This window comes from Poeciliopsis prolifica, unplaced genomic scaffold (assembly GCF_027474105.1).
Source record: "Poeciliopsis prolifica strain line A6 unplaced genomic scaffold, Auburn_PproV2 SCAFFOLD037, whole genome shotgun sequence".
Classification (NCBI taxonomy): Eukaryota; Metazoa; Chordata; class Actinopteri; order Cyprinodontiformes; family Poeciliidae; genus Poeciliopsis; species Poeciliopsis prolifica.
In genome coordinates, this window is record NW_026562412.1 from 3457879 (window position 1) to 3470870 (window position 12992).

Here is a 12992-nt window from a genome sequence, read left to right on the forward strand (position 1 = left end):
AAAGGAGGGAGGAGAGAGAAGGGGTAAAAGAGGAGGAGACTCTACGTTTGCTGTGCAGAGAGGAACCATCTGAGGCAGCTGGTTTTTCTGGTCCTTCCGCCCGGCCCTTAGGCGTGCCTGATCAAAATGAGCTGGTCTCTCCATAACCTCTGCCTCTGGAGAGAGTCATGTTTGCATCTCACACATAAAGGTGCAGAGTGCTTGTAGTCACACTCTCTAATAAAAACATAAATCAGTTTGTAAGTCAAGTCAAACTTATTTGCAGAGCACATTGCAAAAGTACTTTGTCATAAAGATGTAATACAGTCACTATTTATGAATCAAGCAATAAACTTTACATCATCAACACAGTAAGCAGAAGTGGGGAGAGTAGCCAAAAAATGTTACTTAATTAATAAACGTAGCACTTCAACATATTTTACTCAAATAGAAGCAAATAGTATTTGGTAAAAAGTCTATTCAAGTATTGATCAAATTATTTCATGTTTAAAGATTACATCGTCAGACGGGCCAATAAATAAAATGGAAATTTTTGTCTTTTAAGGGTAAAACTAATAATTTAAGTAAAAAAAAACAAAATCAAGCAAAAAAAAAAAAGTTTCCAAATCAGTGTCTTTCAATAAAAAACTAATGAAACAAAAACTGCAGGTGTGTGTCTGAGTCTGGACAATTTTTGGTTGAAACATTTTTATTTTTCATTCAGTGGCTAGAAAATCCAGAAATTTTACTCCAGTAAGAAAATAAACACTTCCTAATGAAATTACTCAAGTAAAAGTAAAAAGTAGGGCACTGTAAAAAATAATTTTGTTCAAATAATGTCACTGAAGTAAAAGTATTTGAGTAAATGCTACTACTGAGCAATTAATGTGTTGATTAATTGCTGCATTTCCATTGACCGTATAATTTGACATTTTAAAAATGGAAACATGGCAATTTAAAAAAAACAAAACAAATAATGCTTCTCCATGTACGGTTCTGGGGATGCAGAATAAACCAGGCATCAGAGTAATAAATCTGCTCATATTTGCACCAACACCTTTTGAATGGAGTTGAAAATTAACCAACTTGTTCAAAGGGTATTGGGTGGAGAAAGAAAAAATTAACCACTCCTGTTTTTTTCTCTTATTCTTGTGCAAACAATAATCTCCATTTCTTGGGGCCCAATTAAATTTTTTGTCAGGGGGCCCTAGATTCCTGGCAGAGCCCCTGATCGGCATCCTCAGTCTGCAGCATCACTTTCCCTCCAGGGTTTGGGTGGAGTCCATCATGACAAGCAGCACCATTGCTTTTGTACGAAAAAGTGTAACTAAACTTGTCCTGCATTGTTAGGAATCCCCTAACGTGCCGAGAGTGATGCAGATGACCCACTTGTGCGTGTCCTATTATGTGACTGTTAAGAGCATAAAAGGTGGAGCTCAGGTTTCACAGGGGAGGAAAACCACAATGAAAAAGGGAATCCATCAGCCTCCATCATGTTGTGGTGGTGCTGCAAACATCACCTGGTGCTGCAAAAGTCTGAGAGTTTTCATTCAGACACCTGCAGGAATAACAACGACTGTCAAAATGTGATTTCAGGAAATTCGAGTCTGTTCAGTAGGAATGACAGGAATTATTTGAGAGTCTTCAATTTTAAGCTTTTAAAAAACAGTTTATAAAGTATTTTAGTCTCTTTTCTAGTGCAAATAAGAAATAGTAAAATAAAACAAAACTATCTTACAAGTAACTTTTTAGCAAGATATATCAGAGCTTAAGTCAATAATTTCCTAATGTTGACTAATCTTGTTTCAGTTTATTAGTCACATTTAAAAAACTTTGCTCTTATGAACCAGTTTCTATTGTTCTGCTACATAAAATCCACATTTGAAACACTGAAATGTGTTTCAAATCCCTTAACGTTTGAAACGTTAGGGGAAATGTGTGGTTGTAACGTGAAAAATTGTGAAAAGGTTTGCAGCGCGTGAATACTTTTGCACAACAGCAGCCTTTGAAGCTTCTGGGCCGGTTAGCACCCGCCATGCTAACCCGATCTGGTAGGTTTTCACACGTCAACATGAAACAGTGAGGCTCATTGTGAGGAGGAATTCCCCGACCCCTACCCCACGACGCGCCTCTCCTCCCAGCTGCTGCGCTCTTTGCCTTGCAGCTGCATCACAGGTGCTTCAGACATAAAGTTTGTAGTTGTGCTGATTGCAAAAGCAGCAGTGGAGGGATTGTTGTTTCTTTCAAGAAGAAAGAATCAGGCCTCCCTCCAGCGGGGAGCTCACAGGAGGAAACTACTGCTGTAAAATACAACATGATTTAATCATCTATTATATATTAAATCCGTTAGATAAGCAACAACTTTAAGAAGAATTTTTTTTGTTTTAGTTTTCAGCAGTTTTGTCTGAGAGCATTAATCAGCCCCAAAAGAAGCAAAGCCTTTGATTTATAAAGTAACCTTCTGTTTCATCTAAACCCATTTGATTTCTTTTTAACCTTAACAATCAGAACCGACACAACAAAAGCAGAAAAACACCCAGAAAATGAACGACATAAAGTCATGGCTTTTAAAAATGAGTCTTTATGTATTTCTCTATGTGAAACAAATGGACTTCCTTACTACACAAACAGAAGCAGATAACTGTCAGAGACAGAGAGACCATGTCTGAGAAATAGGTACAGAACATGTAAAATACACATACTGGTATCATACAACTGTAAATTATTGCTTGTTTTTGCTACGTTGTTTTCTGGATTTCTACGATATTCAGACACGATATTCAGATCTCAACAGAAACGTTACAACAATGACAGTATTAACGGTATTATTGAGCTATTTAAGTTCCCCAGAAGTAAATGAAACATTCAAACCGAGTCAATGTCAAACAACAACACCAAGACAGTTGGTTTTGATCGAGCATCTTCAGGATACATGTGGTTTTTTGTTGTTTTTCTTTTTGATGTTTTTTTTTCTCCCCATTACAACAAAGCCAAGGAAAAGCTGTAACAAACTGCACACTGAGACTGACCTCAGCAAGAAAAGAAACAAAACACTTGGCATATGTACATAAATATACATCTTCTCAACTGTGACCAAAGTGCACCAGTTTAAACCTCCATGATTACAGAGTAAAAAAGAAAAAGAAACGTGTTTCCTCATGCGCTGCTGCTGCTGCGTTTTCTTTTAAACCATCGAAACGTATCGGCTCCGGTAAAACGTTCAGCCGCTTGTCAGAAAAACAGATGCTTAAAACAAACAGAAACACAGAGTAGATATATATCTATTTTTTAAATTCCATCTGCTGCGCCGTCCTGCTTTCCGTCAAACCTCAGGTGAACATGCATCCCAGGAGCTCGCTCCTATAGATCCAAAAGGCCTAAAGGGTTCACTGAAGTGTTTCACTCACTGCAATATAATGTGCTGGTGAAAAAGGCTGAGCAGGTGCTGAGCTTGAGATACAAGCTTTGCCTCAAATAAAGAAGGAACTCACACTTGCATTCACACAGACATGTCTTTCTCTTAATGCTTTGCAGCCAAACAAACAGATATAAAGCTGCCAAATGACATAAGATTCAGACATCCGTTACAAGCAGCTAATCATGTTTCTTCATCTGGTTAAACAAGCAGGTGAGAAATGCAAAGAAACACTAAAAATCCATTTGCGAATAAATGCTTTGGTCGGTCCATTCCATGTTTTTTCTTTTCTCCCCCGCATCAGTCGGCTGCAAAAAGAACCAGATAAACCATTTTGACATATTTACAGCACATTTCAGTTCACAGAGAGAGAGAAAGAGATTCTCAGTGCAAAACAAGCAGTTTGTCAGAAAACCTGACATGCAGAAAGCAAAAGAAAGGGATGTGAAAATACAATTTAAAAAAAAGAGAGACAAATATCACAAAAGTCCTTGAAGAAAAGGAGGGATGAATTGTTTTCCAATCCATCAAAGTTTTAGCAAAACTCACCGCCAACACCAATTCCCTGCCAGCATGAACAATAGTGAAAAAACTTCAGCCTCTCAGAAGTAAATAGGCATGCAAAAATTGTTGGATTATCAAATACAGAGTATGAATACACATCTAGTTAGCAAAAAACACCTTTCAAATAAAAAAAGAAGACAAAAGAAGAAGCAGAAATAAAGGAAGTCAAACAACCAGCGCATCTTTGTTAGTCACGTATGGCGCTTCGTGCGGTGTGTGACGTTAAATAGGTTCCTTTTTCTTCGTATGACTTGTTAGTATTTGTGTTTCAGTACATATTTTTCATTACAGAGTATATACATGCAGAGAAGAGCGGCAGCATCACACACTCGGTCCTGATGCAAGACAGCAGATTTGAAAAAGAAAGTCTAATATATCTCGAAAGGAAAGACAAAATGTCCGGGATGATCGCCGTACAAATGAGAGGAGGAGGTGAGGGACGAGCAGCAATGACAGCTGGGAGTGATACGTGACAGGTGCCTGTGTTCGGACAGGTATGTCCGCCCCACCCTTGTTGCTGAAATCTGAGGAGAGGGGGAGTTTGGTGGGTGGGAGGCCAGGCCGCCGCTGCCCACGCTGTCCGCAGAATGTGATGAGTGTTTGTGTGTCATCCATTCCCTTCCGGCCGCCTCATTCCATCGCCGCGCTCCACCAAAAACGCCGTCGTTCGAAGCAATGTTTTTGTTTTTCGCTTGTAGTTGAACTGAAATGAGGGCCGTCGACGCTCTCTGTGAGTGCAGAGACGAGAGAGAGAGAGAGGAGGGAGGGGGGCAGGTGTGTCACGGGTTTTTTGAAGGGTGCGGACGCCGCGCCGCGGTCGGGAGGCCGAGGAGGCGGGGTCGGGGCGGAGGTTCCCCCGCCGTCCCCCCGTTTAGTTGAAGACGGCGGGAGCCCCGTCGGGACGTCTGGTCTGGACGATCTGCTGCTTCGGCCGCACCGCCTCGTCCTCCTCCGTCTCGCTCTCGCACACGTGGACGACCACGCTGGGGGTGGACTCCGTCCCCGCGTGGAGCTCGTACTTTTCACCTGGAGGGGAAATGAGAAGACAATCCATCAATCCATCAAGCTTATCGATACGGCACATGTCAGCACCGAGGCAACTTCCAGTGCTTTACGTCATAAAAAGACAAGAATGTTGACATAATCTAATATTTAACAATTATTTTATTAATTGGTTAATCTGACAATTAACAGTTATAATATTTGATTAATCAGATAAAAAAATGGCATCTTGACTGCAAAAACACAAAATGTTACCAAGCATTTTTTTTATATGTTAGAATACATTATGGATGCAAATATTTAGTTTTTAAAATAAGAAAATAAACATTTTTTTTTTTTTTGCCTAAAATGCAACACAAGATTATTTTATGAATTTGAACTGGATGAAGCTAAAATTATTCCACTTAATGAGCTTTGGGTAAAACATATTTACAAAGGTGTTTTGTATCTTAATCAGTTATTTAAAAAAATAATCTCAGATTAGCCGTACAGAACTAAAATGGGGTGGATTAGATCAAAAGATACCCAGAAGGTCCCAGTCAAAGCCCAGACCTAAATCCAATCTAGAATCTGCTGCAAGACTTAAAAATAAATCTGAGAGAAACTGACATTTTTATTTGGCAAAGAAGAATGAGCAGTTTTTTTTACTCTCTTCAATTTGAAAGAAAAAAATTCTTGAAAGTCGTGCATCATCATTTCCTTCCCGCTTTACAATTATTCACTTAATTGTGTCGGTCTGCTGGAAACTTGGAGAGATTTGTTTCTGCAAATGTAAAACCAGGTGAGAAGGGAGTAACTACTTTAGCAGGGAACTGCATGTACCAGCCAAACTGAACATCAATTCAAGGTGAAACAAAAAGCTCCTTCCAAGAATAATCCAGATGAACTGAAAACACACACTTCGATTGTATGTCGGTCGCCATGTAGATGTGATCAGACAGCTGGCAGGCGGAGGGAAATGGTGTTGAAACACTGATGGGGGGGTGAACGGAGAGCTGCAGTTACAGCAGGCGGCGGACAGAGGGAGCCAGCGAGCTGCGCTGCCCCTGATCTGATTTCAGACGCAGGATAGAGAAACAAAGCCATTTCCTGATGCCTCGTGTTTCTATGGCAACTGCAGAAAGCGGTTGTGTTTGTGTTTGTTTGAGATAATGTTTTTTTTTTTTTTTTGACGGAGATGATAAAAAGTATTCAGCTGAAAGCAGATTTGGAAATATGTTTTTGCTTCGCATAGCTGCTGCAAACCGGATGAAAATCTGCAAAATAATAAGTATTTTCAATATAAATCTATGTCTATATTCTGTTTTCAAATCTATGCCTAATTAATAAAATTAAAATCACATTTGAAGGAATTTTTTGACACGATAAGTCGTTAAAAATCTTGGCGGATTTAAACATTTGTATAAAATAAATTGGGTTTCGGCCGTTAGTGCAAACGGTGAACTTTCTCTTCGTTTTGAAGAATAAGTTTTTCTGAATTGTGCAATGCTGTGAGAATGTACAAAACAAAACAACAAAAACACATCCTCCTCCTACAACTTCCTGTCGTCTTTTCTGTCATTTTCGCCTGCAGTAACATCCGTTTGTTGATCATGTGACTCACGTGACGTCAAAAGATCATCGATTCTGATACTGGAGCAAAAACTTTTTACAGAAAAACATGTGCTTTTTCAAAATGGTTGTTTCCAATTAAGCAAATTCATTTCTGTAATGTCAGTTTGCACATTTTAATAGAAACACAGTTAATGATTGCAAGACGTTGTGCTGCAGAGCAGCTCTATGATGCCGTGTGTTTGACCTCACGTTATTGCTGCAGCACGTGCAAGTCTGCAAGATCAAACTTTAGCAGAAAACTGGGAACCAACTCATTGCTGCATAAGCTTTGCAATCCTCTGCCTGATCAAACACTCCACTGCGAGCTTTCTGTGTTACTTTTGCACCCTGTCAGCAGTCTCATGCTTACAGATGGTTAAGAATCACTGCAGAACCAGGCTTGGCGCAAAATGTAGCAGCAGTCCACATCTGGGCTCAGATAAAAGATGTTTTTATAACAACAACGCATTCAAACCAGCTTCTTAAAGAAACAAATTTATGACAACCTTTCAAAGAGAACACTAGCTTTGAGGAAATTAATTACAAAGGTTTGCAAACATATTAGCAGTATTTTACATTAATTGAAATACAAAGTTCTTTCTTGTTTGTAAACTATGAATCCTTAAGTTCTAATAACCCCTTAAGTTATTTCCCTCTTCTCTTTCAGAAACATGTTCTTTATGTGCTCAGGCAGCAGTTTACTAGATTCCTATAAGAAAAAACAATCACTTAAAATCCAAAAATAGGCATGGGAGATTTTATTTTTAAGTCGTATTGCCCAGCCCTAATTTCAACACTACTGCAAAAAACTAATTTCATCCTTTTATCAGAGTAACAGAACAATTAAAAAGCAGAACTGACCAGGTCCTAGCTTAGCCACAGCACACAGCAGGTCATAGTTGATGACGGGCGTGGCGTCTTCGCTCTGACTCCAGCCGACAGGCGGAGAGGCGGGTGGAGAGATCAGGAACTGTTTGACCGGCTGGGGAGGAGCCAGATACGACTTGTCGATGTCTTCATCGCCGTTCTGGATCTGTTTTAACGAAAACAAACACATGACGCGTGTTGTTCCTCTACGGAAAAGGTGAATCAGCAAGAAAACATATCACATCTGCAAAAAATAAAAAGATCAAAATAAGAGCCACGAATCTGAGGAAGTCATTAGACTCCTGAGTTCTTCCTGTGCAATTTTCTAACAAAAGGCCGCAGTTCTTACGTTTAATAGCAAGCTTGTTCCGATAAAGGGATTTTGGCATTTTGATAGCTTGCAATTGCTGTAATTACAATACCTACACAAGGCCTTTATCGGAGCTCTAACATCCATAATCCTCTTACGTCAAAGTACAAGAAGGTGCTGGAGGGTCATAGTGGGCGAAGCTTTTTGGAAAAATAATAAAAAATTTGACTCAAACTGACACGATGCAAAACTCTGAGAAGCTCAACCTGAACTGTCCTGATACACTGCAAAAACACAAAATCTCAAATATTTTAGGTCTAGTTTCTAACAAAATATCTTAAAATACTTGAAATGAGACAAACTAAATTGCAAGTAACTTTTCAGCAAAATACAGGAGCTTGTTTTCAGCAAATAATCCCATAATATTGATTAAAAAAGTGCTTGTTTGATTGATTCACTTATAACAACCAATTTTTCCCATGTTATAAGTGAAATAATTAGCTAGGAGTAAGGGATTCTTTTCTTTAAACAAGTCTGTACATCTTGATGAAAGGTTAGTTTTGCCTCATTTCAAGGGAAGTAAGATATTTGCTTTAGAGACTTGGTAAGATTTTGTGCTTTTGCGCTGTACTTGTATTTATATTTAGATGGAAGCTAAGTGGAACATAAGCAGATGCAAGGGAGATAAATCACAGTAATGCAATGAATTCAGCAGCTCTCCTGGGCATTTCCTCCTCACACACGCACTCACCTGAGCGAAGTAGAGTTTTAGCTTCTTGCCGTTGAACTCGGACTCGTGCAGCTCGATTCGGGCGCGGGCCGCCGCCTCGGGGGTGCTGAAGTTGATCCGGACTCTCCTGAAGCTTTTGAACAACTGGAAAGTGACCTGGTCATCGTAGATCCTGAAGAGCGCTTCAAACCTCTCCTGCAGAAAATAAAATAATGAAAATAATCAAATCTTGAACTTTTACCAAGCAACTCTGCTTTCCTGCCCGTTTCAAGTGGCAAGGTAGATTATATTAGAGAAAATAGAGCATCTTTCTCAAAATATTACACTGATTTTGCTAGAAACCGTGAAGCTGTTTGACATTAAAACATCATTTTATTGTTTTGCTAATATAAAGCCACCTCTTAATTAAAATAATCTGCATTTTATCACAAGTAATTCAATGCTAAATGGCCTTAATGTCCAACTTATCGCCCTGTTTTATCTACACCTTCGTCTTTCTGGGGTTCGAGTTATAATCGAGTTTCACTCATTGCTTTAATCGTGCAACTTTTCTAAGCCGACATGCTTAAACAATTTCAAAAATCTTTTGACTTTTTCCAAGAATGTCGCTGTGAATTTAGTTGATTTGTAACTAATTGTTCATCTTGGGTATTGAGTATTTTTTCAGTTATTTAATCTGGATTTTATCTATTAAGAAAAATATAGACAATTTTATATTCAATATTTCTCCTTTTAATCATCAGTCGACTGTCCCTCTTAATTTTAATACAACTGCTAAAAAGTCATGAGATTTTTTCATATTTTTTGATAAGCAGTGAGATTTGTCAACATTATTTTCTGACTAATCACCAGAGGAAAGACTAATTCAAATTTCACTTGTTTCAGTGAAGGTCTGACTTCTTTCCCTGCTCTTTTCCTTCTGCCTCAGGCATCAACCTTTAGTTTTTCTTTTTTGTAAAACTAATTTGTCTCCTTGGGCACCAGATTGCCCTCCTCAGCTGTGAACTCAATCAAGCAGCTCAGCAGGAGGGCAAAAGGGAAGAAGGCCACCAGAAGAGCTGATTTCTGAGTAATCAGTGGTGCTATTTGTCGTTTCCTTGTCGACCGTCTCCCAGCCGCTCCAGTGGCTCAGATTCAGTGGAAAACAAAAAGGTTGATGGGCAGGTGGCAAACTTGTAACAACCTTTTCACTGCCACAAATACAGTGATGATAATTTACACTTTGTGATTAAAAATAGAATCATTTTGTGTTTCAATTTTTTTTGTCACTTTCAGATCACAAGACAAATTGTAATATTAGAAAAAGATAAACATGTAAAAAGAAGGTTTTTAAAATGCTAATTGGAAATGTATTAATTGGAAACAAAGCTAGACAGATCAACCAGCCCCAGTGTGAAGACGCAATCAGTCTCCCCTGGTTAAATAATGAATTGACTGAGTTCAATTTCGTTAACGACACCCACCCCTGATTACTGCCAAATTGGTAAAAATCAGAAATAACCTAACCTTAACCTGCCTGATAACAGGATGCAGGCTAAAAGATTTCAAAAGAAACACATTGCACTCAACAAAAGAAATTCAAAAACATTTAGAAATAAAGATTTTTGATATCTTTCATTGTCAAAAGGTCTATGAAGCTCAGCAAACCACCTTATAGTCCCGTAGATTCGGTTTGATTTGGTAGCATTTAATACATTTTCAGCTGTGTGGTTCGTTCACACTGCACTGTGTAAAATGACCCAAACAATTTAAATAACCTATTCCCCTCCTCACCTGTGGGGGCGCTGCACTAAGAACCACCAATGGAAACAACACAAAAACCTCTGAAGAAACAATGAGTTCAGATTCCTTCTTCACAAAAAGTTCAACAAAAATGGAGCAGCTTCAGATTTTAGCGGCTGAAGGATTTCTCTTTCTCCTGCTAGCTCAACGCTAGCATGTTTGTTTTGGCTGCATTTACCCAGAATGCCTAGCGCTGTAGTCCGCTTCCTACTTTTGCAGCGGTCCACTTGGTGAACCAAGACCGAGGTTTTTCTGCAGACCAGAGTTTGCTTTTTTGGTCTTCATCAGAGTTTGGTTGCACATTCACAACTCTGCAAACGAACCGGACTTTTTAGGGAAAAACTAATTGGAGTTTGATTAAAATGGCAGGTCTATGAATGCACCTCTACAGGGCATCAACAACCCACCAAGAAACCCCCCCAAAAACGCTGGACTTTGACCAATTTATGATGCTGCTCCCATAAATAAAGTTCTGGCTGGATATTTGACTAATCATTTTGTCAGAATGGGTAAAATGCATTGAAATTGTTGAGGTTAGAGATTTTGACTTTTATTCCTCCAAATATTGTAACATTTTCTACAACAGTAACAGTTAAATCTCTGACTCATCTGACCATGAAACTCTTCTCTTCACAAACAGCAGCTTAAGACTCAGAAAGCAAACTTTCCTGAAGTTCCACATGAAATGAAAGCCACATGTTTGCAACGTGAGGCATTAGCGTAAATTGGTGTCCACCGCTCTTCAATCAGCTCCTAACTCTGTTACTGCATGGCTGATCTCAACTGAAAGGTACTCTATTTTCGCCAAATGTTGACAGAATTTAAAATTCTCACTCTTTTAAATCTTTTCAAATAAGCTCTGGCCACGGTTCTTTCTTCTGGCTTACGATCATGTGTGTTTGTGTAAAACCTGGCAAATCTCTATCAAAATGGATTCAAGATTTATTGTTTTTCACATAAAAAAGAGCTCTGACCAGAACTGTAACTGAAGTGCATTTAAACACAGTGAGTCTGCTGTGAAATGACAGCTTTCTCTCTCTAAGGACTTCACATCATCAGTGTCTCTGACGCACTGAGCGGCAGATGATTCAGCAGGCTGAAGCAGAACTACAGCACAAATAATCAGGACATCAGAAATATGCACAGGCCCTTTTCCTTTAGCTCTCTTTCCTTCCCTTATTGCTTTTGTCAGTTTTTCTCCCCTTGTAAGAACATCTGATCCTCCCTTTTCAATGCAGCTGGCTCTACTTCACAGCAGACGTGACCTCCATCATGCTTCATGCCATTTTTAGGCAGATTTCTGGTGAGTCCTGGAGTTGAGGAAACGGAGTCAAGTCAGGAAAAATGTGAAACATTTCCTGCCTTAAGGGTAATCAGGAGGGATTGGAAACAACTTTGAAAAATGTGGTTAACAAGAAATGAATTATATTTGCTTACATCTTTTATTCCATCCATTCATTATTTGTGTTAATTCATTTGAAAACGTGCAAGATGTTCAAAAAACAGGAAAAGTTCTGTCCTAATTATTATCGAGTTTGAGATTGACCCACTCCTGAAAGTTAATGTTACCCAATCGGTCTGTTGTAATAAGAAATAAATCAATTAATTGCATGATAAATTAAAATGAGCTTAAAAATGTTCATTTGCATGATTTATTGTTTTTCGTCTTCTTGTCTTTCTACCAAAAACTGGATGATAAAAGTGATTTGGTCTTAACTAAACCTTTTATTGAAAGAATTTTGTTTGCAGAGACTTCATAATTAATTTATTTTTGTTTTGTTTATTTATTTTGGACATTTAAAATGTCTTCCAGTTCCAGTGCTAAAGGTTCATTAGAAATTAGTTTATTGATCTTTGAGAATGAGTTCCTGCATTATTATTACCATTATTTTATATAAAATTGTCTCAAAACAATATTATAATTTATTTCAATAACTTCTGGGACAATTTATTGTCCAGCAAAATTAGTTTTTATTACAGGATGAGGAATTTAGCCAAATATTAGTGAGGATGAACGTATGCATTTGAAATTTATTTTACTTCCTGTTGTATAATTATTCCACCGCAGGTCAAATGCATCATTAAAGCTGTCAAAACTGTCATGTGTATGTAAACAAGACTTAATACAAAACTATCAGCTCTTCTCAGCTCTACAAAAACAAGAGAAGTCACAAAGTTTCACATCAGAAATGGCACCTTTTTTATGTAGATGTCAACAAACTGATTATCCTACCTGACAAAGTCTATTAGAATAAAGTGAAGATGTTGCAGAGGTGGGGGATTATTTTGAGCACAAACATGCAAACGTTGCAAGACTTTGTCTTACATTTCATAGCAGTGAAGTTTATTTTGCAGGCCCATCCTTCCGGCGATACAATCATGGTTTTCTTGAGAATGACAACACGGCGCTTGTTTGGCCTTTCAACACTTAAGCCCTTATTTAAGCTGTGAATTTTCCATGAGCCATGCCAGCTACTATGACTCACATGTCAGACGCCATGAGTAAAACCGATAAGGTTTGCAGTCGCCCACGCAGGCGCTTCGCCGTGGCTACTTCCTTGAGCTAAATTGGTGTTTTGGCCTGAGCGGAGATGTGGGAAAGCGCAGAGATTGAGTTGCATAGAAGCGCACTGCGCTGCGCCGATGTTTGATAAACCCACAGCTGATTGGTGCGTAACAAGTGAGCAGGCTGATCACTAATTTATGGGCTCTTTAAGAGCGAACATCCTGAATTCATCCTGAGAGGAGGG

At 38.7% G+C, this 12992-nt stretch overlaps 1 protein-coding gene across 3 annotated transcripts in view; it reads right to left on the reverse strand.

The window, feature by feature from the left end:
- Positions 1 to 2540: 2540 nt before the first annotated feature.
- The window catches only part of rcan3 (regulator of calcineurin 3), a 39433-nt gene continuing 28981 nt past the window's right edge, over positions 2541 to 12992 (reverse strand). For all 3 annotated transcript variants that reach the window (XM_055053435.1, XM_055053436.1, XM_055053437.1), the window contains 3 exons: positions 8482 to 8655; positions 7415 to 7586; positions 2541 to 4984 (listed from right to left, as the gene is read on the reverse strand). In XM_055053435.1, the coding sequence (XP_054909410.1) occupies positions 4830 to 4984; positions 7415 to 7586; positions 8482 to 8655 (501 nt within the window). In that variant the 3' untranslated portion in view covers positions 2541 to 4829. The remainder of the gene's footprint in view (positions 4985 to 7414; positions 7587 to 8481; positions 8656 to 12992) is intronic.